At 39.5% G+C, this 26600-nt stretch overlaps 2 protein-coding genes across 10 annotated transcripts in view; one reads left to right on the top strand and one right to left on the bottom strand.

The window, feature by feature from the left end:
• The window catches only part of ABHD17B (abhydrolase domain containing 17B, depalmitoylase), a 49593-nt gene extending 41455 nt beyond the window's left edge, over positions 1–8138 (bottom strand). The window contains exon 1 of one of the 4 annotated variants that reach the window (XM_019794673.2): positions 7585–8138. The gene's annotated coding sequence lies outside the window, so the exon portion shown is untranslated. Of the gene's footprint in view, positions 1–7358; positions 7474–7578 lie in introns of those variants that run through there. The other 3 variants (XM_002914741.4, XM_034647094.1, XM_034647093.1) reach the window with 3 other exon arrangements.
• A 20-nt stretch (positions 8139–8158) lies between these two features.
• C17H9orf85 (chromosome 17 C9orf85 homolog) overlaps positions 8159–26600 on the top strand; it is a 134753-nt gene continuing 116311 nt past the window's right edge. For 5 of the 6 annotated variants that reach the window (XR_004621751.1, XR_004621750.1, XM_034647095.1 and 2 more), the window contains exon 1: positions 8159–8752. Coding sequence is in view for 4 of the 6 variants with exons in the window: in XM_034647095.1 (XP_034502986.1) it covers positions 8651–8752 (102 nt within the window). In the remaining 2 variants the exon portion in view is untranslated. The remainder of the gene's footprint in view (positions 8753–26600) is intronic. The other variant, XM_002914742.4, reaches the window with a different exon arrangement.

Here is a 26600-nt window from a genome sequence, read left to right on the forward strand (position 1 = left end):
TTAACTCTTTCAATGGGTCTTACAGTCCTCCTGAATAAATTAAATACTTTAGTAGGTCATACACGATGATCCCCTCACCCTCTTTGCTTCCCAGTCTCTAGCCTTATTTCTGAGCACTTCCCTATTCATTCATTCTACTGAACATACTATTCCTCAATGAGAGATCTATTCTTTCTCCCCTCTATGCCTTCATGCATACTGTTCCTCTCCACTGGTTAAATTCCCCCCAACTCAATCACCTCCTCTAGCAATAAATGAAACAATGTTTACTGTTTTTTAAGCCCTCTAAGTTTTACTTCTTTCTCTGGGGGGGGGGAATCTCCCCTGAAGAATGCTCATGCTGACAGATTTAATCTCTTCAATGAAATTTCTTTTGTATCAAATCACGAAGCAAAATGTCTTAGGAATTCTAACAAAACAAATTGAAAACTACCCTAGAGGATTGTATCTGAATGTCCTTAATGTATAATTTTAAAAAGTTCCCCTCACTCTTAGTAACTTTACTGCCCTAAATCTTTAATACAAGTGTCGTTAAGGTCTTTTAAAAAGCTGCGAACAAAATTTAACCTGCAGTGTTTCAGTTCTAAGTTTGCCAAAACCAGTTACCGAAAGGCATTATTTCCTTGGTAATAACTGATGTGCAAAGAATTTTTATTTTTGAGGTTGAGGATGGCTAAGCTAGAAAGTAAAAAAATATCTAGGTCACAGTTAGTGGATGGCATGTTTGGGAAAACTTTATTAGAGGGATTATTTCAACTGATCTTAATTTTAAAAACAAATTTAAGAACAATCTAAATTCAGAAGCCAAACAAGTTTACTGCAATTGATAAAATGATAATGTCTTCTGTTTTTGTTCCTGGAGGCACTCTTGCTCTACTTTGGGTTTGTGGAGGTTACAATGCAGTTTTGCTTACACCAAGTTAATGAGGTTATTTCAACCCTCTCTCTTCTTCACCCTGACCTACACTAAGCATACTTATTTTCTTAATCCTATTCTTTTAATGTGACTGCATCTTAAAAATAAATGTTTAATAATCCAAGACAACCATAACATTTGAATTTCTTTAGTAGTATGTATTTTTAAAAGTGAAGACCTCTAACTCTATTGCCAATTCTAACACTACCTCCTTAGATACTATGCAAAGCTTCATGGGGAAAATGGAAAATAAATTTGTAACTGTAATACTTTTTTGTTATAATGGTTTTCCAAAGGCCACACAATCTAACAATATAACATAAGCTACATGTTTTTGCTTTTATACTTTAAAGAGTCAATTTTAGCAGTATTGCAGAAAAAAGGAGCACAAGGAAAAATACAACCAAATGTAATCAGATTTCATCCAAACTCTCCTTGACTTTCTGTGTCACTTCATACCATTTAGCAGCTTCAATTTATTCCAAGTGCAAGATGATACATATCCACTGCCTCCATCACAAAGATGGTGTGGTGATCAACGAGGTAATGCCTGTAATACATTTTGAAGCTCTAGCACAGACACCTTAAATACAAAACACTTTCTCAACAAATGTGAGAGGATTTTCACATTAAAAAAAGGGTTAAAGATAGTTTACAAATGAATATATATTAATAAAATATAACCCTGACTGGTTCATTAGTATTTCAGAAGAGGTAGGATAAAATTTATCAACTGGTGACACAGATAATTACATTGTGATAAATGCTATGAAAATACAGAGTGCCACATGAGAACTAGGTGGGGGTAGGAGGTAGGTGTTTTCACTTGTTATCTCCTTTAATCTTAATAATACTTTTCTTAGGTTATCATCATTTAATACATGAGGAAATCAAAGCTTCAGGTTTAACTCAGTTAATTTGTCCAACTTCACACAACTTATTAAGTGGGAGAGCCAGGGATACACGTTTAACTTAAGACTATACTGTCAACTCTTCCAAGATTTTGCTAATACCTGCATGGCTAGTGTCTTCGATGCTCATTCTCCCCTTCTCAGTGAAGTTTACCCTAACTACACTATTTGCTAGGTCAAACCACCTCTTTTTGATTCCCCCCTACTAGCCTTCACTACTTTTTCTTTAGAAGTATTGATCACTTTCTAAATATTAGGTATTTTTTAAATTTTGCATACTGCCTGTGGTCCTCTGCTAGGTGGTGAGCCCTAGGAAGCTAGGGATCTTTGCTTATTGTTTACAGATGTACCCCCCAAAATCTAAAATAGTATCTGACACACGATAGATACTGATCCAATTTTCCTTAACCACTTTTCACCTTTAACTGTATGCATAAAGAGCTTGTGTAACCATTCTCATTTTTATTTCTAGGGGAAACAAAAACAGGACCTATTTCTGAGACAAATTAATATCAAGGTAATATTTGAATTTAGTCTAAAATTTAGTTTAAAAAATTAGGGTCATAATAACCATTTAAAAAAACTGTAGCCAGAATAAAAAGTGATGAAGACACATGTAAAACAAACTGAATGTGAAGGATGCCAAGTGATACGAAAGATCAGTAGCGCCTGCTCACTTTTAGTGATGCTTTAGAGGCTGAATTTATGACACAGAACAAGCACGGGAATTAAAGTACCCTAAAGCAATGGTTCCCAAAACTTAGGAATTTCAAAAATCAGTTAAATTCTAAAAAGTTGGAATGACAGAGTTGCCAAATTTTCATTTTGCCACAAAGGAATATTAAAAACTAAATACAATCTACTATCACTAATTCCATCAGAACACAGCAACATAAAAACATCATTTCACTATGGAGGGTAGTGATTTTATTAATAAATTCAGATTCACATATACCTCATTATGTAAAAATAGTCCCATGTGAATTTAATATCTAAACATAAAAAAGTAGTACCTTAAAAAGTTATATCAGAATCTGTACAAACTCAGGAAAAAAAAGACCTCCTTTAAAAAGAAAAAGCACAATCAAAAAATACATCTGACCTGGCTAGCTCCGTCAGTAGAGCTTTCAACTCCTGAGGGTAGAGATTACTTAAAAAAAGAAAAGAAAAAAAAGAATATATTTGACTTTAAAATTAAGAATGTTAAGTCATAAAAAGATGCCATATTTAAAGAGAAAAGACATGCTTAAGACTAGAAGATAGAAAAGCCTGGGTGGCTCAGTCGTTAAGCATCTGCCTTCGGCTCAGGGCGTGATCCTGGAGTCCTGGATCGAGCCCCACATTGGGCTCCTCTGCTGGGAGACTGCCTCTTCCTCTCCCACTCCCCCTGTTTGTGTTCCCTCTCTTGCTGGCTGTCTCTGTCAAATAAATAAAATCTTAAAAAAAAAAAATAAAGACTAGAAGATATTTGTAGAGGCTACCAAGCATAGTTATCCAGAATACATAAAAAAACATTTACAATCAATAAGATAAACAATCCCATTAAAAAAAAAGGGAATTCATAGAAAAGGAACATGAATGCCCCCCCCCAATAAAGTGTTCTCAACTACAGGACTAACTGGGGACATGCAAATGAAAATTCTGAAGAGTTACCACACTTCACATACTCCTCAGCATGGCAAACCATAAGAGGTCTAATAAAGTACTTGAAAGGTGGTAAAATAGATCCCCTCATCCCCTCATCCATTACTGGCTGAAACACTTGAGAGAAAACTGGTGGCTATCCAATAAAGTTAAAGAAGCTGCTCATACATACCCTTTGTCCTAGTACTCTACCATTAGATTTACATCCCAGGGCAATCTTCTCAAAGATGGCTTTTTAGTTGGTGTAACAAATGGGGGCACTACTGAACAGCTTCCAGGGATGCCAGGCATCCGGTGCATACTGATAATAATGCTGCCCCCTGTCTCGTGACTTTTGGATATTCTGCTGGTTGCTCATTTAAGGGAATGAGGAGGTGGGGGAAATAAGGTCAGATTATTTATAAACAGGACTTAACACAAAGTCTATCTGTATTGCTTTAATATAGATGAAGATTTTAAAGAATGCAACCACTGTGTAAGAAGACTACATTTTTATATTTGCCCAAACTGTACTGAAAACAGTTCATTATTTCAGAAATACATTTATCAACACCAGTGCCACCATCGGTATTTCAACAGCCAATTCAACACACTTGTTTTAATTTGCATCAGTAGGGGCGCCTGGGTGGCTCAGTGAGTAAGCGTCTGCCTTTGGCTCAGGTCATGATCTCAGGGTCCTAGGATTCCCAAGTCAGGCTCCCACCTCAGTACAAATTCTGCTTCTCCTCCTTCTGCATCCCCCCAAACTTGCGCGCGCACTCTCAAATAAATAAATTCTTAAAAAAAAATAATTTGCATCAGTAGCTTACTCTATTCATGGTGATAGTAAAAACACTGGTGCAAAGTATCTGACTACTACTTCTTTTTCCAGCAGTGCTTCTTGGATTTTATTTAATGTGTACACAAATCACCTGGGATTCTTGTTACAATTCAGCATGAGTCAGTAGGGTAGGTCCTGAGGTTCTGATTCCTAACAAGCTCCCAGAATCCTGATTTTACTAGTCTACTGTAACAGTTGATAGCAAGATTAGAGTGTGGTTTGGTCTGAGCATCTACACAATGAAATACATAACACTGTTATAAATTCTTATATTTTAGTAAGAGCATTACTTTATAATATCATAAGTTTGTAGTCATTAAATTTCAAATGAATGTAAGCTGATTTTGATTTTCATTTTAGGGCAGATAAGTTATAAAATATTTCTATAAAAATGGGATATAGGCTCAAGAACCACTGCCCTAGAGGAACTTTTGCACATATACCTAAGTAAACATATACGAGAATATTACCTGCAGTGTTTAATAAGCAATTGGAAAAAACTAAAATAATCAACAGGAATCTGAGAGTCACATAATGGAACACATACCATTATCTCAGTAAAAATAAACTAGAATTACCTGAATAAACATAGATAATCTTGGCAAATTGAGTTTAGAAAGCAGGCTGCAAAGACAAACATATTTAAATATTCTTAAAATAATTAAAGAAAAACTATATAGTGTTAAGTATAAACACATGGATAGGAAAGATGCATTCTAATTTCTGGTTAGTGGTGAGGGGGAGGAAGTAGGATTTAAAAGGGGTTTTCGAAGTACAAAGGAAGCTTCATTTTGTTTTGTAGTTGTATTTCTTCAGCTGAGTAATTGGTGCATGAATATTCATTATATTGTATGTTGCCAATACCTGGGATTGCTGTATTCTCATTTCATCTGAATTGGCAAAAACTGTTGGGTCCAAACAGTTGTTTGGAAAACAATGCTCCAAAGCAAAGGATTCAGGACTAGAAGTCAGAAAATCCAGTTTCAAGTCTCAGTTCTGCTTCCTACAAATTATGTAGCTTTAGGCAATTCAAAGAATTAACTTCTCTGGGCTTTATCTGTAAAACATCATAAAACATCACTTCTCCTCCCCAACTCACAAGGCTAGGTTTGAGGGGCATAATATAGGGCAATATATATGTGAAGTAATTTCTGAGAATCAAGAACAAAATCTTCGATATGCTAGAATTAAATCTACCAGTAAATCAACCAACCAAGCCAATTCATCACTCCGTATTTTCTCATCATTACGGATTCTAAGGATAGTAACACCAATCTTATCACGGAAGTAATTCTGAGTTATCAATTCTTAGATGATGGCACACAGGATAGGCATTCTATTCTCCCTACTATAACTGTATTTCTCTAGGCTTATTCTTCACCAAGGAATTGAAATTCTTAATACCAAAATTAGAGAAGTGCATTGAAAAGTACTCTTATTAATAAACCAAATCAATGTCACATAAAGTTAACTGTTGGTTCTCACAGCCCTTTCTATAAAATGAGCAGGTGGCACATTTTATTGGCCCTATATTACAGACGGAGAAACTGACTCAGATTGCATGTAGCTCTAGACCAATTCAGGGACAGAACTTGGAACAGACACTAACCGCCTAGTTCTTCTATTAAGTTATCAAAAACATTATTTTGCCATGATGTTTTATGATAATTGTCACAGGAAATAGAAATTCTTTGTCAGATATCATTTCATACATATTTCAAAATGGACAAAGATACTCAAAACAAGCCACTTACCAACCACAGTCCTGCACAGCAAGGGACAAAATTAAAACTGCCTAGCCTGCTAAAAATCTAATCCTATCCTTCCCAATTAACCTTATTAATACTAGAGTAGGAGAAAAGAGAGGTCAAAATATGGGTGAGGGTGCTATTCATTTCCTCACAGAACTCAAATTATATAGTAATTAGTGTACAACAGGGATTTTATTTTTATAAGTTGAAACATGGCTATCTCCCCTGTTCTTTAAACCACCTCTACTCTCACAAAAAAAAAAAATAACCAAGGAAAGAGTTGGGCAGTCCCAAGTAAGAACACTAGTAATTACGATTATTAAAATATTGGTTATGATTAGATATTAGATTTATTACACAAGTGAGTTTATGCCATCAACATATTGAGACAAACTATGGAAAAACGTTCATTTTATTTAAAGTTTTCCTGTTAATGTAGACAGATACACGCTATTACAACATGTACCTGACTTTTTACTGAGACTCGTTAGGCAATTCCAAATGCTGACACAAGATCTCCAAAATTCTTATTTATTGGAGCCTTAAAAAAAAATCAATGAATCATCTTGCGGATGAAGTATTATATGCATATATATTACGAAATATATTAAACAGAAAACATCTTTCCATAAACAGCCAAAATTTAAAGGTCACCCTCTCTCTATTCCGTTATTCATCTTTTTGCTTATCAAACCCACCTCACGTACTTGTATCAAAGCATCGTTCAAAAAAAACAAAAAACAAAACTGTTCTGGCCCTGGCAGAAATCTCCCCAAGGATCAAAGCTCTGAACTCTCTTTTTAAACAAAAAGCCGGGGTTAAACTCACTTTTCTTTTGGGGGGGGAGGGGGCACACTCAAGCTCGACAGGACTTTCGTTTCAGAGTTAAAAAAAAAATTCCAAACAAAACCTCTTGCTTTCTAACTCAGAAGCAGTTACCGAGGAGCCCAATCTAGGGTTCGAAAAGTTAGTTCGAAACAGGTTAAGATTCAAGTTAAGCCACCCAGAGAGAAAAAACCTTAAGATCGCCCGCCGGGAACACAAATCATGAGAACGGGGCCGATTCGATTTCAGATCGAGGCTGGCACACACGAGGACATTCAGGAGAAAGCTTTCGGGCATCGCCAACCTCACAGGGAGCCAGGGAGGAAAATGTGAAGTTGACCCCATCTTTCAGTTCACGGGGAGAAAAAGCCAAACAAGTGAGACGAGACCCTTCTCCGCAAGGAGGACCTAAGACCTTTCCCAGTCCGGCTTTCCGTCTCTCTCCCGCCCCCAGACTCCCGCAGCCTCTTGGACCGCAGGGACTCTCCTACCTCTCCCCTTCATGGAACCACCAGAGAAGCCTCTCAAAACGAGACCTGATCCGAAGCGGCTTCCCCGCCTTTCGCCGCCGCGGAGAAGGATCCCGGTCGCCAACAACAAAGACGCCTCCCGTTCCCCTCCCCCCCTCCCGGCCCGGGTTCGTCCCTCCCGCGCTGCGGCTCCGGGCCTAGCGCCCCCTCCCCGAGCCCGGCCCGCCGCGGCTCCACGCACCTGTACCTGAGGGGCCGCGGCCAAGGCGTCGGGAAGAAAGGGGCGGGAGAGAGCCTCTGCCAACGCGCTGTCCTCCACAAGGTGCGACCCACGTTGCTGCCGCCGCTTAACTCTCCCGGCCTGCGGGCGGGCGCGGCCGAGGAGGGGGGACGAGGGCTGCAGCCCCCGGCGCCGGGACGAGGAAGGACAGCGGCCACCGAGGGGGCCGGCTAGCGCTCTCGAGCCTCGCCTCGCGCCGGCCCTGCTTCCCCACACGGGCTCGCGTTCTGCTGACTAACGGCCCCGGAGCGCGGCTCTGCAGCGGCCGCCGCCGTCGGCTGCTCTCGGGCCTCACGTCCCGCGCGGCCGTGGTCGCAGCCGCCGCCACCACCTCCCTTTCTGGCACTGCAGACACAACCTAGACCCAGCCAGGTCTTTCTTCTCTTTAATCCTCCTTTCTTTGCTCCTCCTCAGCCTGCCACCGCGGGGCTAGCTCTGGTGGCGGGAGGAAGGCTGGAAAGGACCCGAGGGGGCGAACAGAACCCAAGCTAAAGCAGTTGGTCACTGACTGGAAGAAGATGCCAAGCTGACCCGGGCTCCAGCCTGCGAGCGGGCCGGGGGAGGGACGCAGCACAGCTTAGCCGGACTTCAACCAATCACAAGCCGCCCAACGGAGTCGGGCGCCAGGAGAGGCTGAGCTGGGTCGGCAGGAGGCGGGGATTGCGGAAAAGAAGAACCAATAAAAGCAAAGGTTCCCCGCCTCTCCGCCTTGATGGACTGCCACGTTCGGACCAATGGGGGAATTCTCGCTTCGAAGGAAGCGGGATTTAGACGCCGGGTTTGAGAGAGGTTGCGCGGAGGGGGATGGGTGGAGACCGAGCCGCGTGGAAGAACCTTGAGGGTTTTGATGGACCTGAGGGAGTCCTTTGACCTCCGCCATGAGTCACGTGGGCTGACGGGGGCGGGGGCGGAAAGGCTGGATAAGTTCCTTCCGGGTCAGTGACACAAGCGTGGACTCCGTGGGGGTAGTTCCTGGCGTCTTGGTCTTCCCGCGTCTTCCTTGTACCAGCGCGAGGTGATTGTGGTTTCCACGATGAGTTCCCAGAAAGGGAACGTGGCTCGTTCCAGGCCTCAGAGGCACCAGAATACGTTTAGCTTCAAAAATGACAAGTTTGATAAGAGTGTTCAGACCAAGGTAGGAACCTGCCTGTTGCACCAAATCTGATTCTAGGAAGGAATGGTTCAGTGAAGGGGAGAGAGGAAATGAGTTGGGAGAGAGCTATTGTGGACCGCAGCCCAGAGTTAGTTTTGGCTGTAGTGCAATCTTTTCTAAAATGATATTCCCACGCCCTTTCTTTGACCTGGACGTGTTATCTCCTCATAAATATATTTGGCGGCCAACACTTAACCAATTACAGAGAGTGAACGGGGCCCTCATCAAACCTAAAATGCAAATGAAGAATTGAGTCGTGGATCACATATTTACAGTAGGAAATGAGGATTATGGCACGAGTGTCTCTCAAAGTTTGCACCAAGTTTATGCAGCCCCTGTTTCTTTGTGGAAGCCACAAGCCCATAGGTTTGTAGGAAGACGTGAAGAATTAAGACCTCTTAGCCCCAGTGTCCTCACCAACATAATTGTCTCTTTTGTAATATTGTTTTGAGGATCAAATTATTTGGGAAATGTAAAAAAGCTTGTTTTGGGGAAAAAAATGCTTGTTTTGCTGGTTGTAAGTCATTTACTTCTTTAGTAGGGTTTCTGTGACCTGGAAGAAGATTCAGACTTTTGCTGTGAAAATTCAGACTTTTGTTGTGAGGCTGAACTAAATGATGTATGCATTGGTCTCGATCATAATAAGTGTCCATTAGGTGATTAATTTCTCAACGTTGAGTAAGAAAGCAAAGTAAACTGTTTATGGTAATTTGCGATCTCCTTTTCTTTTTCTCTGTCTTCACTTACTTACCTTCCAGATATTTAATGAGCACCCTCCATGTACATAAACCCTATGTTCCTGTGTTTGAAGTGTTAAAAGAGTTGACTTTGCCTTCAAGGAGCTAATAGTCTTGTGGGTCATGGGACAACAAGCACAAAGATATAATTACAAATTATGCTAAACTCTAATGAAGCGCAAGATAGCTCAGTGAGGAAGAGTAAGGAGGGATATTTTCTTTTTTTTTTTCTTTTTTTAAAGATTTTATTTATCTATTTGACAGAGAGAGACAGCCGGCGAGAGAGGGAACACAAGCACAGGGAGTGGGAGAGGAAGAAGCAGGCTCATAGCGGAGGAGCCTGACGTGGGGCTCGATCCCTCAACGCCGGGATCACGCCCTGAGCCGAAGGCAGACGCTTAACCGCTGTGCCACCCAAGCGCCCCAAAGGAGGGATATTTTCAATTGGGTGCTCAGAGGACCTCTCCTTTCCCTTATTTAGGCTCATGTTCAGAAAGAAAACCTGCAGCAGCATTTGGGAAGACTTTCCCAAGTTTGTGCTCGTTAATAGGTAGACCAGGATAAAAAGCTGTGCTATTCCAAATAGATGTCTGACTTGTCCTGTATTTTTGCTCTGAGCTTTTGCACAAGCATTTAATTCTGATTCGTTTTCATCAGATGGTTAAAAAGCAGTTTTAATAAGTATTTAGCTATAATGTAGCTTATTCTGTCTCTTGTAAGTATAAGACTTCTTGAAGTCTTATTGTTCATTTTTCATTGTTCATTTTCTTGGTGTTCTCTAACAAACATCTCGTTACCCTCTTAAGTCTTTTCATAATCTCAAATTCAGTCACTAAGTTTCATTTTATAACTTTTATCATCAATTTCTTTGCCTCTTTTAAATCGTGAGGAAGCCTCATTTGTCCATTGGTAGAATGAGCAGGTGTTTTGTTATTGAAGAATCTGACCAAAACAGCAAGAAATATTTTGCTGAGGAAAAATTAGGTTGATTGTTCATCTTTCTAATGGAGGAGTAATAATTGGCTCTGTTCATAGTGAATTCTTGAACCAGCTATGTGCAGCTATCTAAAGCCAAGATTTTGTCAGAAACATCTGACCCCATCTCCATTCCTATGTTTTATACCAGAAAACTGTTTGATTCAGTGCCATCCAACAAAGGAGTGGTGAGAGTGCATGGTTTTCTAACTCTCCTAAAAGGACTGTAGTGACAGTTGCCTGTTTGTACCTCTTGAGTTTGTAGGAGTCCTGCATGATAGTTTCCCTTTTCTGCCAACCAGTTGGATAACGATAGATGTTTTATTGGGAAGTTTGTCTAAGTAAAGCACCCATTCTCAAAAGGACACGGGTGATAGCTGTCTTCATATGTTTGAATATATTGCAGAAGAAGAGAGAAGCTTATTCTGTAGCCAAGTGGCTAAACTTGAACCAAAAGGTTAATGTTAGGAGAGATTTCAGTTGAATATAAGGGAGTTGTCTAATAGAAGCATGCAGTAGGATTTTGTAACCTCTGTTTCACTGGGGTTGTGTAAAAGAGGTCTCTGTGGCCATCAGTCCACAGTGTCCTCTCATGACTTGTTGAGATGGGAATAGGTTTAAATCTCTTGTAGTCGTTTGGTTCTAAAATGTTGTTTGTATCAAGACTGCCATGTGTCCTTTTCTGGAAAGGCAGTGATGTGTATTGAAAAGAACACTGGACTAAGAAAAATGATCCACATTTTAGCCTCAGTTCTGTTGTTTATTTTGTTTGTTATGTTAGGCAGTTTACCTCTAGTTTTTAATTTACAATACAGGGTTACTACTATCTCTTGTCTTATTTACCTCTCAAGATTTCTGTAGGGATCATTACAAAGATATCTTTGAGAAATAGTCATACAAATATGAGCTGAGCCTAAAGCATGTGGTAATTTATATAGACTTGCAGTTGCTCAAAGGAGTTAATTAAAAAGAATTGTATACTTCTTGGAGAATACTGAAAATAGAGAAATGTATAAAGTATGAAAGTGCAAGTAACTTTTCCCAGTCCTATTCCTCTTCACATGTACTTACTCTTAAAAATTTTTTTTTGTTAACAATTTGCATGTTTTTAGGTGTCTATGCATGGTATAGTATACATGTAATAAAGTACATTTTTTTCTTTCTCATTCAGTTAAGGTGGATATGTCAGAATACAAAGATTAAGCTCATTCTTTTTAATGGCTGTCTAATATAATATAAATGTAGAATACCTTACTTTCCTGTTAGTAAATGCTTGGATTGTTTTCAGTTTTTTGCTATGGCAAAGTTGCAGTAAAATTCTTGGGTTCACATATTTGTTCCACATCTATTATCTGGCACCAGATATTGTGGTAGATGCTAGAGGTATAGGGTTGAGTGTAATATAGTTTTGTGGGCGAGATGAAAATAGTAATCAAATAATTTTTCAAGTATGTTGATAGAAATCACAATAAGGGCAATGAAGGAAGAGTCTAAGGAAACCTGAGAGTATCAAACAGGAAGTTTTGTTGGGTTTTTTTTTTTTTTTTTTACGTTTTTCATTTATTCATTTAACAGAAAGAGAAAGAAAGCACAAGCAGGGGGAGCAGCAGGCAGAGGGAGAGGAAGAAGCAGGCTTCCCACTAAGCAGGGAGCCCTGTGTGATGTGGGACTCAATCCCAGGAACCTTAGGTCACGTGGCCCTAGCGGGAAGTCTTATTTAAGTTTAGAGGCTTAAAGAAGGCTTCCCTGAGGTCTAAACGATGGAGAGCATTTGACTAAATGAAATGGGAAGGCCATAGATCCTTTTTCTTAAGACTACTATTTGTTTTATATATGTAGTTAGTGTGGTTTTTATTAGCATTTCCCAAAGTGCCCCAGGATTATATCTTCTCGATAAGGCAGGAGTCAGTTTCATGGTTTAGTTACTTTGAAAATAGTGCATTCTGGGTCTCATTTTTAGGGTTCATAGTGTGCTTTGGCATACAACATTGAGAAGTTTTGCAGTTTAAAAAAATTATTTAACCAAAACTTGCTTGGCTATGGAGCCCTTTGGTTTACATAATGTCTACTGAATTTGAACTAATTTTGGGAGAAACACACTCATTTGGGGAAATTAAATGGAAAAAGAAAAGGAAAATCTGAGGCTAGGGGTGCCTGGGTGGCTTAGTCAGTTAAGTGTCCGCCTTTAGCTCAGGTCATGATCCCAGGGCCTTGCATTGGGCTCCTTGCTCAGCGGGGAGGCTGCTTCTCCCTCTACCTGCTGCTCCCCCTGTTTGTGCTCTCTCTGTCTCTCAAATAAATAATAAAATCTTAAAAGAAAATTGAGGCTATGATCTCTAAATCGTTTTGGAAATAAAGTTTTGTTAGCAATAGCTAGTATTTGTATTCTTAAGTGTGTTAGCCACTACGCATACTTGATATACATCATCTAATTTTGATCTTCGAAATGACCCTAAGGGGCGCCAAGGTGGTGCAGTCGGTTGAGCATCCAGCTCTTGATTTCAGCTCAGGTCATGATTTCGGGGTCTTGGGATTAAGCCCTGTGTCAGGTCTGCACTTGGTACAGAGTCTGCCTGGGATTCTCTCTCTCTCTCTCCCCTCCGCCCCCCCCACCCCGCTCCTTGCTTCTGCTCACGCATGCATGCTCCTGCTCTTTCTCTCTCTCAAATAAATAAAATCTTTTTAAAAAATGAACCTAAGATAGATGCTTTAATTATCTTATTCTGAATATTGGGAAGTTAGAACTTAGTGGTAAATGATGTACCTACCCAAGTTACATAACTAGCGCATGGTTAGCCATTGATTAGGTGATGTCTGTGCTGGGAGACCTCAAAGGACAAGTAAATCAAAACCCCTTTTTTGTGTATGTGTGTTGAAGTTGTTGTTGTCGTTTTTAAGTAACTCTATGCCCAGCGTGGGGCTCCAACTCACTACTCTGAGATCAAGAGTCAGATGCTCCAGCCAAGTGTCCCAGTGTTATTGATTGTGTGTCTCTGTGTTGCTTTGTTTTATTTATTTATTTTCTAATGTTGTTTTTTAATACTGCATTTTTGCGTGTAATAGAAGCAGCATGACACCACATTAGGGTCAGAACAGAGATGCACTTTATTGCCACTGCCCCTAAACACTACCTGTTTGAAATGTTCCAGAGAAAGTCTCTCCTCACAAGGTGTGGCTGCCTATAGTGTCACACATCACAGATGTGGGCTCGTTGGAGTGGGTCCCATATATTCAGCCAGGCTCTGTGGCAGAAGTGGGGTTCCTTTCACTCACTTACTGTGATGCTTATACGGTCAGATCCCTCAGCTTCTGGTTAGGCAGAGAGCTGTCTTAAGTTTAAGGTGACACAATTGCATTTACAGCAGAACAGGATTCTGTGTTTACAAGCAACTTTATTCACAATAGCCAAAAACTGGGAAAAAAACACAAAAAACAAAACAAAACCCCACAAACACTCAAATATCTACCAACGGGAGAATAGATAAGCAGATTGTGTCAATCATACAATGGGATGCTACTCTGCTATTAGAAAAAAATTAGCTACTGATATATGCATTGTTTGCATGTATTGTGCGTATTGCAGACTAATCTCAGGAACATCGTGTGGAAGGAAAGGAACCAGGTATTTCTTCCATCTATAGAAATCAAAGCAGTGGTTGACTTTGATGGTGGGGGGATTGACTAGAAGGGGCTCAGGAATACTTTCTGGAATGATGGAAACGTGAAGATCACGAGAGTGAATACATTTATTAGAACTCATTGAATTGTGAGTTAAAATCTGTGCTTGAGGGGTGTCTGGGTGGCTCAGTCAGTTAAGTGTCTGATTCTTGGTTTCAGCTTAGGTCATGATCTCATGGGTTGTGAGATTGAGTCCTGCATCAGGTTCCGTGCTCAATGCGGAGTCTGCTAGAAAGATTCCCTCTGTCCCTCCCACATGACTTGCATTCATGTTCTCTCTCTCAAGTAAATAAATAAATCTTTGAAACAACAATCTGTGAGTGACATCAATGGAAATTTTACCCCAATTAAAAATAGATATTATAGGGGTGCCTGGGTGGCTGGCTCAGTCAGTTAAGCATCTGCCTTCAGCTCAGGTCATGATACCAGGGTCTTGCGATTGAGCCCCACGTCAGGCTCCCTCCTCAGCAGGAGACTGCTTCTCCCTCTCCTCCCTGCTTGTGCTCCCTTTTGCTATCTCTGTCACTATCTGTCTCTCTCTCTCTCAAATAAGTAAAATCTTTTTTAAAAAGTGAAAAAAATTAAAATAAAAATAGGTATTATAACAAAACAACTGATTAACCACTCAAGTGTCATGAAATTTTACTTTGGTTTGTTTGCTTTTTGTTTGGGGAAGGTATAGAATACTACTTGTAATCAGTCTTTTTAAAAAAGAAAACAATTTTATTAACTTTTCCAGAAAGAAAACATACAAGGTGGCCTTCTAATATATTGAATATCTTAGCTAACTACAAGTCAAAATAATTCTAATAATTGCATTTTAACATTTTCCCTTTATATATAAGCACTAGTCATGACACTTGAGTTTGTTTTTCTGTAAGAAAAGTACAGATGAGCATTACAAAGTGGATTTTGTGCATAAGGTTACCGAGCCCGGGTCTCATTTTTTCCTAGTTTCACTCCAGGATAGAATCATAGTAATTTAGTATATCAATAAATAATCAATAAATGAAGAAATAACGAATAAGACCTTGCTGTGGAAAAGGATGTCCTGCTATTGGTAAAGCTCACTTTGTCCAGATAGCTTAGAATCAAGTGGTATGGGATCTTTGTTCTATTTCCCCTAGCCCAGAGTTATTGCACTTTAGGGAACAGTCTCAGATTGGTTCAGATAATCCCTGGTGTGAGTAATTTCCTTGTGAGTGATGAAGCGCTAGTCATGGGAATAAATGTTTCTCAATCAATTGGTGTCAACAACGAAGAGTAAAACAAGTGGGTAGTCATTGAACAAATCTGCAGTTGGGCAGATAAAGAATCCACAGTAGTTTCTAGCTAACCTTCTCTGGGACTCTAGAGGCCACCTGGGACTCCCTTTGATCTTTTTCCAAATCGAGAAATGTTCTTTGATAGATTTCACCAATGCTGTCTATTAAATGGATTTATGTTAAATCAGTCCTGCCCCCAGTTGATTTATCACTAAATTCATGCTTTTTCAGTTGACAAGGTGACAATCTATGGTGTGCTGGGCATTATGATACACGTAAGAGTCATACTCAGTAAAAGTCATAGTGCTAACGACACTCTTTACTTTTCCTTTGTGGTATTTTCAGTATTTAGAAGTGTTGCCTTCTTCTTCTTATTTACCTTTTATTTTCTCTCCCTTTCACACAAAAATAATTCCGTCCATGCTTGGGATATTCCATATTATCTACGTTCCCATGGTGCTTCCCCTTGAAGCCAATGAAGTGATCTGCATGTTTCTTAAAATGAGGCCTATAACAATATAATTGGCTTTTTTCTACATCAATCATATATTTTAGATGTTTCATTTTATGTACATGACAACTGAAATTAATTTGTCTTGATTTGATATATTGTGTTAGGGGATAGTATTCACTATTGGATTATGAAGTTTTATCATTATATTGTCAACACTTGTTTCTTCATAAAGTTAAATATACACCGTTAGAAAAAGTATTCTCTCTCGGGGCGCCTGGGTGGCACAGCGGTTAAGCGTCTGCCTTCAGCTCAGGGCGTGATCCCAGCGTTGTGGGATCGAGCCCCACATCAGGCTCTTCTGATATGAGCCTGCTTCTTCCTCTCCCCCCCCCCCTGCTTGTGTTCCCTCTCTCACTGGCTGTCTCTATCTCTGTCGTATAAATAAATAAAATCTTAAAAAAAAAAAAAAAGAAAAAGTATTCTCAAATTCTTCATCCAGGTAAATTAGTTCATCTGAGAGAGAGAAAGTCGTAATTTATATTAACTGTCCCCGAAGTGGGTCGTTTTTCTGTTTAGAGAAACATTGTAGTAGGGAGTGGTGTGCAGTTGGACAAAGAACCTCAGGGCTGACAGTTAGAGGCTGTTGTGGTATTTGTTATTTTAAGCCATCGGACTCTTTCCACACCTGCACAAGTGTTACTGCGAGGTCACGGGCAGGTGTGCAGAGAATCCTGCTTGTCCTCAGAAAGCCCTGTTGCCAGCTCACTCCATTCTCAATTGTGGTTGCTCTTTTTCTCACTATTGACTTTTGTGAAAGGAAGAAATGAAATGAGAAGGGGATAAAGGAATAGCCAACATGCCTGAGATTCCTTTCTGAGATTTTCCTTATCACTCCAGGCCAAATAGCGCTTAAATGTATTGAATGAATTAAATAAACACTCTTTTTCTGAACTTCTCTAAGGTGAGCAAGGCCCTCTAGATGAAGGTAAGAATCATTAGGATTCTTCAGTTGCTAATTTAAACAGAAAGAAAACTTACTGGAAAGATCCTGAGCTACTCTTATGAAGCTTCGGAAACGTGTTTTGGTTGATTTTTTAGAGTCTGAGATTCCCAGGTTAGCTGTTACTACTGGGAAATTTATCCTCATTTGGATTGTGCATATCCTCACCTGGCGCAGTCTTCCAGCCTTTCAGTGCCCCCCCTCCATCCCTTCCAGTCGGCCTCTTGGAATCAATAGTTTATTGTAATCAAATAGAGACCTAGTGTTGAACACAATTGCTTTCACTTTTTTGCCCTACCTGACTGTTCCCCCGAACTCTGTTTCCTTGTAGTCCTTAAGTAATATTTGTTCACCCCACATTTGCAGCCCCAGCCCCACCTCCCATTTAGAACTTTTTCTCCCATTTGCTGCTTCAGCCCTTTTTTTTTCTTGCTCAAAACTCCCACCTCTTTTGATAACATCAGACTTATGCTTTCTGGATCTGTCATTGCCTCCTCGTTATACCTTCTCATCAGTACCTGGCTCACTGCCTTTCCACAGTTCCTGTCATCATACCTAGTGATTGCTACATCCCCGTGGATAATCCAACATCTGATCCCTCAGCTTTTAGACCTCTCCCCACCCCTTTAGAAACCTACTCCCATGTTCAAACCTTACACTTTCTGAGCGCTGGTAACTGCTCTATTTACAAACTTTTTAGAAAAACGGATCACCATCTCTTACCTAGTTTGCTTATGCCTCAAATATATTTTTTAACTTCCTTAGGTGCTCCTGTCCATTAACCTTTCTGCTTTTTACTGCATCCCACTCATGTCCTTTTTCCCTTCCTTATCTAGCTCAGAGTTCCTTTCTATCAGTATACCTTTTTCTTCTTGTCTATACCTCAGTAGCCTTATCCTTCTTTCCCTCTTTGGTACTTGCCTGATGGAACCCCTGCTTCAAACCAGTTTTCTATTATTCCACCATCATCTGCATCTGTACCCATATACTCTGCCTTCCTGTGACGGTGGATGAAATACTTGTCCTTCCCACTTGCGCTCCACTTGCACCCTGGAGCTTACTCCCTATTGTCTACCTAAGGACTTAAAGGCTTAGGGCTCCTCTGTTGTCCAGGTTTTCCTGCATCATCAGTCTTTTCGTCTCCAATGGGTTATTTCAATTTAAGAAAGAAAAAAAAAAAGCCCTCCTTAGGTGGAACCCATATTTTTTTCTAGCTTCACCTTGTTGCTTTCTTCCTCTCTATGGAAAAGCTCCTGATTCTCAACTTCTTTACATCCCATAGCTTCCATCCCTGTCCAGTTTTTGTACTCATTCCACTAGAATCCCTCTTGTCAAGTCATTAATGTCTTTATTGCCAGATCCTTGGTTAATAATGCTCTGTTCTCTTCTTTCTCAATCACTTAGTACCATTGCCTCTTGAACACTCATCTGAATTCTAAAATAATTTATTCATTCAGCTCAGTCCATGGCGTTAAATACCATCTCTATGCTGATACCTTCCACATCTGGAGCTCCAGGCCAGCCTCTGTCCTGAGCTGCAGAGTGGTATATTTAGCTATCTACTTGACCTCTATTCTTGAATATCAAAAACGCATCTCAAGTTTAACATGGCAACTCTCAATCTTAACAAGAACTCTCAATCTTTCTCTCTCAAACCTTTTCCTCCAGTGTTGCCCAGCTCTGTAAACAGCTCCATCATTTACCCAGTTCCTCACACCAAAAATATAAGAATCATCCTTGATTTTTTTTAAAGAGGTAATTTTATTTTATTTTTTAAAAGATTTTATTTATTTATTTGAGAGAGAGAGACAGCCAGCCAGAGAGGGAACACAGGCAGGGGGAGTGGGAGAGGAAGAAGCAGACTCCCAGCAGAGGAGCCCGATGTGGGGCTTGATCCCAGGACTCTGGGATCACGCCCTGAGCCGGAGGCAGACGCTTAACGACTGAGCCACCCAGGCGCCCCTCATCCTTGATTTTTGACCTTTTCTCACATTCTTTATTTTTTCCCTGCTGTGTTTCAATTTATCAGCAAAACTATGAACTGTTAAATTATTTTAATTTGTATAACCTCATTACATCCTGGCATATTATTTATTTACTTGTTTGTCTTATTTATAGTCCACGCTGGAATACGATTTTCACCAGGGAAAATATATATTTTTATATCCTCGACCAGTGGTAGACGAGGGGTTGGTACATAGGAAGTATTCAGTAAGTAGCTGGTGGGTTGAATGAAGTAAATAAATAATTATAACAATGTCTTAAATGCTGTGACAAGGGTAGTACAGGGGAGTACTATACTCCTTCCTAAAGGAAGGGAGGGAAAGGAAATAATTGATACAGTATTATCCTCAGGGAGATAGTACAGCTTGGGGATGAAGGGTCAAGGAAAAGTTGAACGGAATGAGATAGAAGAATGGAATAAAGCAGAAAGGGAGAATGACTACTGATCAATATGTAGGTTGTGGGTCAAGAAGTTGAAGGAGTTTAATCTGGAAACAAAACAAAAGTAAGATCAGGTAAAATTATTGTTCCACTAAATAATCTTTGGAAAACAAGACTTCTCTTATTCTATTGAGGGAAGAGTTCCTGACACATTGAAGGCTCCTCAGTAATGTTTGAATGAATGAGTAAAGGTCCTCTTAAAATGAAGAGAGAAGGGCAAGAAGAGGCTATGAGTCTGTGAAGGTCTTTTTCCAAAACAGGATTATAAACAGGTATTTATGCTTATTGCCAAAATGAACATATTACATTATGTGGTGGCAAATAAAAATGAAAGCATCTCTCAAGTTGATAAGCCTATCAATTAGAAGCCTGTGGTTGACTAAAATCTTTTTACCAAGGAGAATAACTGAATGGATTGATCTCAAGCTATGAATTAAAGTTTCAGTACTGTCAATTTAGACCATCATTCTTGTAAGTAAATGTGGTCTGTTTTGGTTTGGTTTTGGTCAGGTAACTTTGAAGAATAAAAATATTTTGGGTACCTTGGGTAGGAAAAAAATCCCTTGTCAGTTTTTGTCAGATTTCATGTGTGAGTTTTTGGATTTTGGGCCAAAAATCTCAAGCTCTTGTTCAGGACAGTGGCAGCGTGGTGTAGCAGAAAGACATTGATCTTGGAGTCAAAAGTTTAGATCACATTCTATGTTATTTACTGACTGTGTGATCGTACACACATTTTTCAGTCTGTCAGGGTCTTAGTGGGCTTAGCTGTATTGTAAGGATTGAGTAAGGTTTGTGAAAATGCTCACATGGTACCTGACATGCAGTGTTAAGCATTCTGTAAATGGTAGTCCATTCCTTCATCTTACAAAGATGTTTATCATGCTCACATGCTACTCCTTCAGTTATTCCTTTCCTGGTTAATCCCACTGGAATGTCTCCCTCCTTCCCTATGGCATTTATTGTCCTCACCACACATATGATCCCTGTCGTATTAGCTATTAGCATTTATGTCCTGGCTTCTTTGCCTTTCTCTCACACATATGTATACAAATACCATCTTTCTCTCAGAGGACAGGGACTCAAGCATTTTTTTAACAACTCATGGACCAATAGCAAGTAGTTCTATGATGTGGGTTGAAAGAGTGGAAATTAAGTGATTCTTATTGACATTGTACAATTAATTATTGATTTGTGTCAATTTACCTATCTTTATTAAACCTCTACTGTGTACCAAGCACCAGCAAAAAGATGACTGTGTTATGAATCTTTCATTCAGGAATCTCACACTAGTAGCTACTTTAAAAAGTGGAAAAAGGCAAATATGGAGAATTTTTACTTAATAAACTTCTGTTAAAGTATAACATACAAACATACAGAAAAGTGCAAGAACTCTAATAGAGTTCAGTGAATTTTCACAAAGTGAACATAGTTGTGTAACCAATACACAGATCAAGAGAATGCTACTTGTCTCACTTAGTCATTACTACTCTCCTCCTCAAATTTAACCATTATCTTGATGCATGTGAAATATTTTAAAATAACTTTGAAGTCACAGCTTTTGGAAGCGAAGGAGAGAGAGCCATAGGTAACCTGAATGACCATCTTCTCTTTTCAGAGATAGTATTAGTGGGTGTAGGAAAGCATCCTGACGGATCATCTCAACTCTTTAAATATACAATAAAAACTTCATGTAATACTTTTTTGGGCTGAAAGAAATTGTTGTGATTTTGTTTTCCAGCTATGATTAATTTGGTCTCTGTTGGATTTTTGGCTTCTCAGAATAGCAGGAGTAAATTTGAACTTTTCCATAGCTTTGGAGCTGATTATTTCAACCTCAATCCTAATTCTCTTGCAGTTTATCTGTTTATTCGTGAGGTTGAATGACATTTTTAGAACTTCCTGGTAGACATTTTCTTGGATATTTCATCAAGTTCATTTCTAGTTGGAATAGTTGGGTTTACATTCTAAAGTATATTATTCACATTGTCCTTTTGAAACTAAATTGTATGACACACTTTCTTTTTATTTGTTTTTGCTTTGTCAGAGTCTTGTCTCCTTAACAAGGACGTATTTCTTATAGGTGATGAAGTTATGTATGTGTAATAATTTTCAGTGACGGTTTATCAGCAGAATTCTGTTGTACCTTTATGTTAATCAGGTCTGGTTTTGAAGGTCATTTGGTGTTGTATGGCATTTACAACATCATGGCTGTGAAATACTAAGCTAAGCTGGTGATTATTTTAAATGCTTTGTTGTTCTGTGAAGATTTATATATTATTAAGTGCTCAGCCCTCTCTTACCAGGTGGCTGATTTGTTTTGAAATTACTCATGTGACTGAAGTCATCAATTTGAGTAATATATTTGACATCATGGCATATACTTGTATATGTGAATGTATTACATCATTAACCTTTATCACAGGACATTAGAGTAATATGATATCATATTTCCCATAAACTTGAATGCTTATAGGATATAATGCTAGAGTAATATGATATCATATTTCCCATAAACTTGAATGCTTATACATAATGCTAAGTCTAGTTGTTGTTGTTGTTGTTGTTTAAGATTTATTTATTTTTTTTAGAGAGAGAGAGTGTGAGCAGGGGGATTGGCTAAGGGAGAGGGAGAGAGAGAGTCCTCAAGGAGACTCCCCTCTGAGCACTGAGCCCAATGCGGGCCTCTATCCCAGGACCCTGAGATCATGATCTGAGCTGAAATCAAGAGCCATCTGCTTAACTGACTGGGCCACCCAGGCACTCCACAAGATCTAGTTTTTAATAGAGTTAGAATAGTCCTGTGGAATAAGTTGTGATCTATTATCTATACATGTAAAAAAATAGTACGGTTACTTTTGTGATATGTGATACTTTTGCTTTAATTTAAACTCTTACTGAACCATGGGCAGTCCTTTGACTCTCATAGGGTGTTTCCACAGTCAGCTGTTTCCAAGCACACTTAAATTAAAAAACTCCCTGGTTTACTGTGGTAGTTAACTCAAATCTTAGTGATTCTCTGAGCCACCTTTATTAAGGCATTTTTGCTACCACGTTAGAAAACTCAGTCAAATTTTACTAAAGCTCTAATTCAAAATGACTGACTGAAAACATGGATTTATCTTTCCATTTCCCCCAAATTTCAGTGAAATGATGGAAGAAAACTATAAAACAAAACTACAGTTTTAGAAAACCTTTCAAGCAGAAAAGAACATTAAGGAAAATTAAAATATAAAGTAGATAGGGTTAGACTTATGCAACCAAACAATTTATTAATCTGTAATACAATACAGATTGAAGTCAGTAATTTTAGTAAACTAGAATAATGCCAGTATCAGAATTCACAAGATCTGTACCAATCCTTTGCATCAGGTGACTTTCTCCAGCATTTATTCTCCAGATAAAATCAGAAGAAAGCTCTCTAAGATGGGGAGATGCTGTGAAACACAAAACAGAACAACATTCCTCATCATTTTTGGTCCCAGAGCTTAACAAGGAACAATTATACATGGAAGTAATATACTTCTTGTGCGTACTAAAGCAAAAGCTATCAAGCTGTTAATTTTCATCCTATTAGCCAGAGCCAGGGATTATATAATTAATACCTGAATTCATTTCCAGAGCAGTAGCGATCTTCAGTTCTGCTTTAGTAACCCATCCCATATCTGATACTGGTTATTCTATACCAGCACTGTTGGAAGAACTTTCTGTGATGATGGAAATGTGCTATATTAGTGCTCTCCAATATGGTAGCCACTAGTCACATGTACATATTGAGTATTTGAAATGTGGACAGTACAATTAAGGAATCGTATTTTAATTTAATTTTTTAAAAAGATTTTTTATTTATTTATTTGACAGAGATAGAGACAGCCAGCGAGAGAGGGAACACAAGCAGGGGGAGTGGGAGAGGAAGAAGCAGGCTCACAGAGGAGGAGCCTGACGTGGGGCTGGATCCCACAACGCCGGGATCACGCCCTGAGCCGAAGGCAGACGCTTAACCGCTGTGCCACCCAGGCGCCCATTTTAATTTAATTTTAATTCAGTTGAAATAGCTAGATATGGATAGTGGTTATCATATTTTACAGTACAGATCTATGCCCTCATTTATATATATGAGTAGACTACTAAGAAGCACTAAACTTTTTAGGAAAATCAAAACCACGTGATGCACAACTGGAAACCCTACTTCCCATGCCCAGTTAACAGAGGTAACGTAAAACACAGAAGAGAACTTTAAAAAAGTGTAATTGGTATCCATCCTTAAGCATTCAAAACTTTCAGATCCATGAAACGAAGACTGTTGTTAAAAAAGAAAGAAACTTATGACATTTCTTAAAAACTACCACTGTGTTTTCAGAAATGTAATCTTCATAGGATGGGTAAATAGCATTGCGTCAGGAATAAAGAGTAATTTAGTGATTTGGGAGATCAAGCCAGTGGATTCATCCTAAACCTAGTCTGAAAGACCAAAGTGATAAAAAATATGAAATGAAATTTGTGATACAGAAAATTGAGGTAGGAAAGCCACTATGTTTCTAAAGGAAATCTGGAAGACAAGGAGGGTGAGGAAGGAATGATAAAAAAGTAAGGGAAAAAAACCCACAAATTTCCCAAACTTGAAGAAAATCTTAAGCCTTCAGATAGAGGGGTTCTAGACATATCTTGGTGAAGGTTTTGAATTCTGTGACAGAAAGAAATTCCTGCTAGCTTCTAGAGAGAGGGAAAAAAGAAGTTACCCATAAAGCAACTATAATTTTGTAGGTATCAGATTTCTTATCTGCCACTTGTAAAATAAAAAAAAATAGGGCAAGATCTACAAAGTGTTGTAAGGGAAGTATTTTAAATTTAGAGTTCGTTATAGAGTTAAGCTCTTACTCAGCTGTTAGGACTAAAGAATCATCCAGAGTAAAATTTTGTCAAAAACATAGGTATAGGGGCGCTTGGGTGGCTCATTCGGTTAAGCATCTGCCATCGGCTCAGGTCATGATTCCAGGGTCCTGGGATTGAGCCCTGCATCCCGGCTCCCTGGTTAGCTGGGAGCCTGCTGCTCCCTCTGCTCCTCCTTCCTGCTCATGCTCTCTTCTTCTCCCTCAAATAAATAAATAAAATATTTAAAAAAAAAACACATACATATGTACTTAAGGATGTATTCCAGAATATAAAAAGATATGTGGTAGGAGAAATAACGGTGAACTAAGAACCCAGTAAAACTGAGTTAACCTTAAATAACCATTGGTGGGATGGTGGTGAAAGTTAATGCTGTTGTTACATTTGTGAATCACATAATGGAAGAGTTAAGTTTTCTAGAAGACAAAATCTATACCAGAGTTGCCGATTTCAAACAAACCTGGGAAGTAAGAATAAAAGCAAGCTAAATAAAGATTTTATCTTGTTTGGGGAGGTGGAGGGGCCCGAGAAGAAAAATCCGGTATCACTATCAAAGTCATAAACTCTTGAGCGCCTATTATTTTTTCATATAATCTGGCATTGAAAATGTGGGATTTGGGGACACCTGGCTAGTTCATCTGGTACAGCATGTGACTCTTGAGCTCGGGGTTATGAGTTTTTTTTTTTTTTTTTAAAGATTTTATTTATTCATTTGACAGAGATAGAGACAGCCAGTGACAGAGGGAGCACAAGCAGGGGGAGTGGGAGAGGAAGAAGCAGGCTCCCAGTGGAGGAGCCTGATCTGGGGCTCCATCCCAGAACGCCGGGATCATGCCCTGAGCCGAAGGCAGACGCTTAAGGACTGAGCCACCCAGGCGCCCCTGGGTTGTGAGTTCTAAGCCCCATGCTGGGTGTAGAGATTATTTAAAAAATAAAATCTTAAAAAAAATAAAATGAGATTTCTCCCCTCTGTAGAAGCAGATATTTGAACATCTTATTCTCTAGCTGACTTAATATTCCATTATTAAGTCATACACGTTTCAGGAAACGGTGAAACCCAATGGTGTGTGGTGCATATCTGCACATAGTCTCTCCTGCTTCCTCTTGTGACTGAAGCACATTTAATACATGAGTGGTAGAAGTACAAAGAAGGAAGACGGGTTGCTGTTGCTTTAAATTAAGACCTTAGACTTTGAACTGATACCTTATTTATTTATTTATTTATTTATTTGAGAGAGAGAGAGAGAGTGCGCGCACAAGTGGTGGGGGTGGGGGGGTGCGGAGATGGTCAATCAGACTCCACGCTAAGTGCAGAGAACCCTCTGTGGGGCTGATCCTACGATCCCCAGATCACGACCTGAGCTGAAATCATGAGTCTGATGCTTAACCGGCAGAGCCATCCAGGTGCCCTGATTTTTTATTTTTTTTTAATCTGATACCTTTTGAAAATTTACTTAAGATAAATGGTCTTTGAAGACCTAAGATGCAATACTCTGTGACACCTTTGCAAATTTGTTTTAAGTAGCAGATACATGACTCCCTCACTTGGTCTCATTGGGTTGGGGCTAAAATAGTGTTTTTAAATCTGCAAGGCTACCAGTTAGCACTGGATCTATAGTGACTCCCCCTCAATCCTAGTCTTTCCAGAAGCTCGGTTGGAAGATGCCAGCCAGTTGATCTCTTACTTTATTTTTTTTTTTTTAAAGATTTTTTTATTTATTTATTCGACAGACATAGAGACAGCCAGCGAGAGAGGGAACACAAGCAGGAGGAGTGGGAGAGGAAGAAGCAGGCTCATAGCGGAGGAGCCTGATGTGGGGCTCGATCCCATAATGCCGGGATCACGCCCTGAGCCGAAGGCAGACGCTTAACCGCTGTGCCACCCAGGCGCCCCTGATCTCTTACTTTAAACACCATTTTAGGGGCGCCTGGGTGGCGCAGTCGTTAAGCGTCTGCCTTTGGCTCAGGGCGTGATCCCAGCCTGAGATCGAGCCCCACGTCAGGCTCCTCTGCTATGAGCCTGCTTCTTCCTCTCCCACTCCTCCTGCTTGTGTTCCCTCTCTCGCTGGCTGGCTCTCTCTCAGTCAAATAAATAAATAATCTTAAAAAAAAAATTAAATAAACACCATTTTAACTCTAACAAATATTGCTTACTCTTAAGATTTACTTCATGCCCATCATTTTTGTCTCTCCACCCGAATTTTAAGCATCGTATGGAAGTGACTGTACATCATAAACCTTCTGAATCCTTGAGATGCCTGGCATAGTGCTGAGTACATACAAGCTCATACTTTTTTGGATCGTTCCTATAGGCAGCAGAGAGAGAATCATAATGCATGCTGTATTGAATTCTAATCCATGACACCTTATAGTCTGACATGTTGGAAGA

The sequence above is a fragment of the Ailuropoda melanoleuca genome, chromosome 17 (assembly GCF_002007445.2).
Source record: "Ailuropoda melanoleuca isolate Jingjing chromosome 17, ASM200744v2, whole genome shotgun sequence".
Classification (NCBI taxonomy): domain Eukaryota; kingdom Metazoa; phylum Chordata; class Mammalia; order Carnivora; family Ursidae; genus Ailuropoda; species Ailuropoda melanoleuca.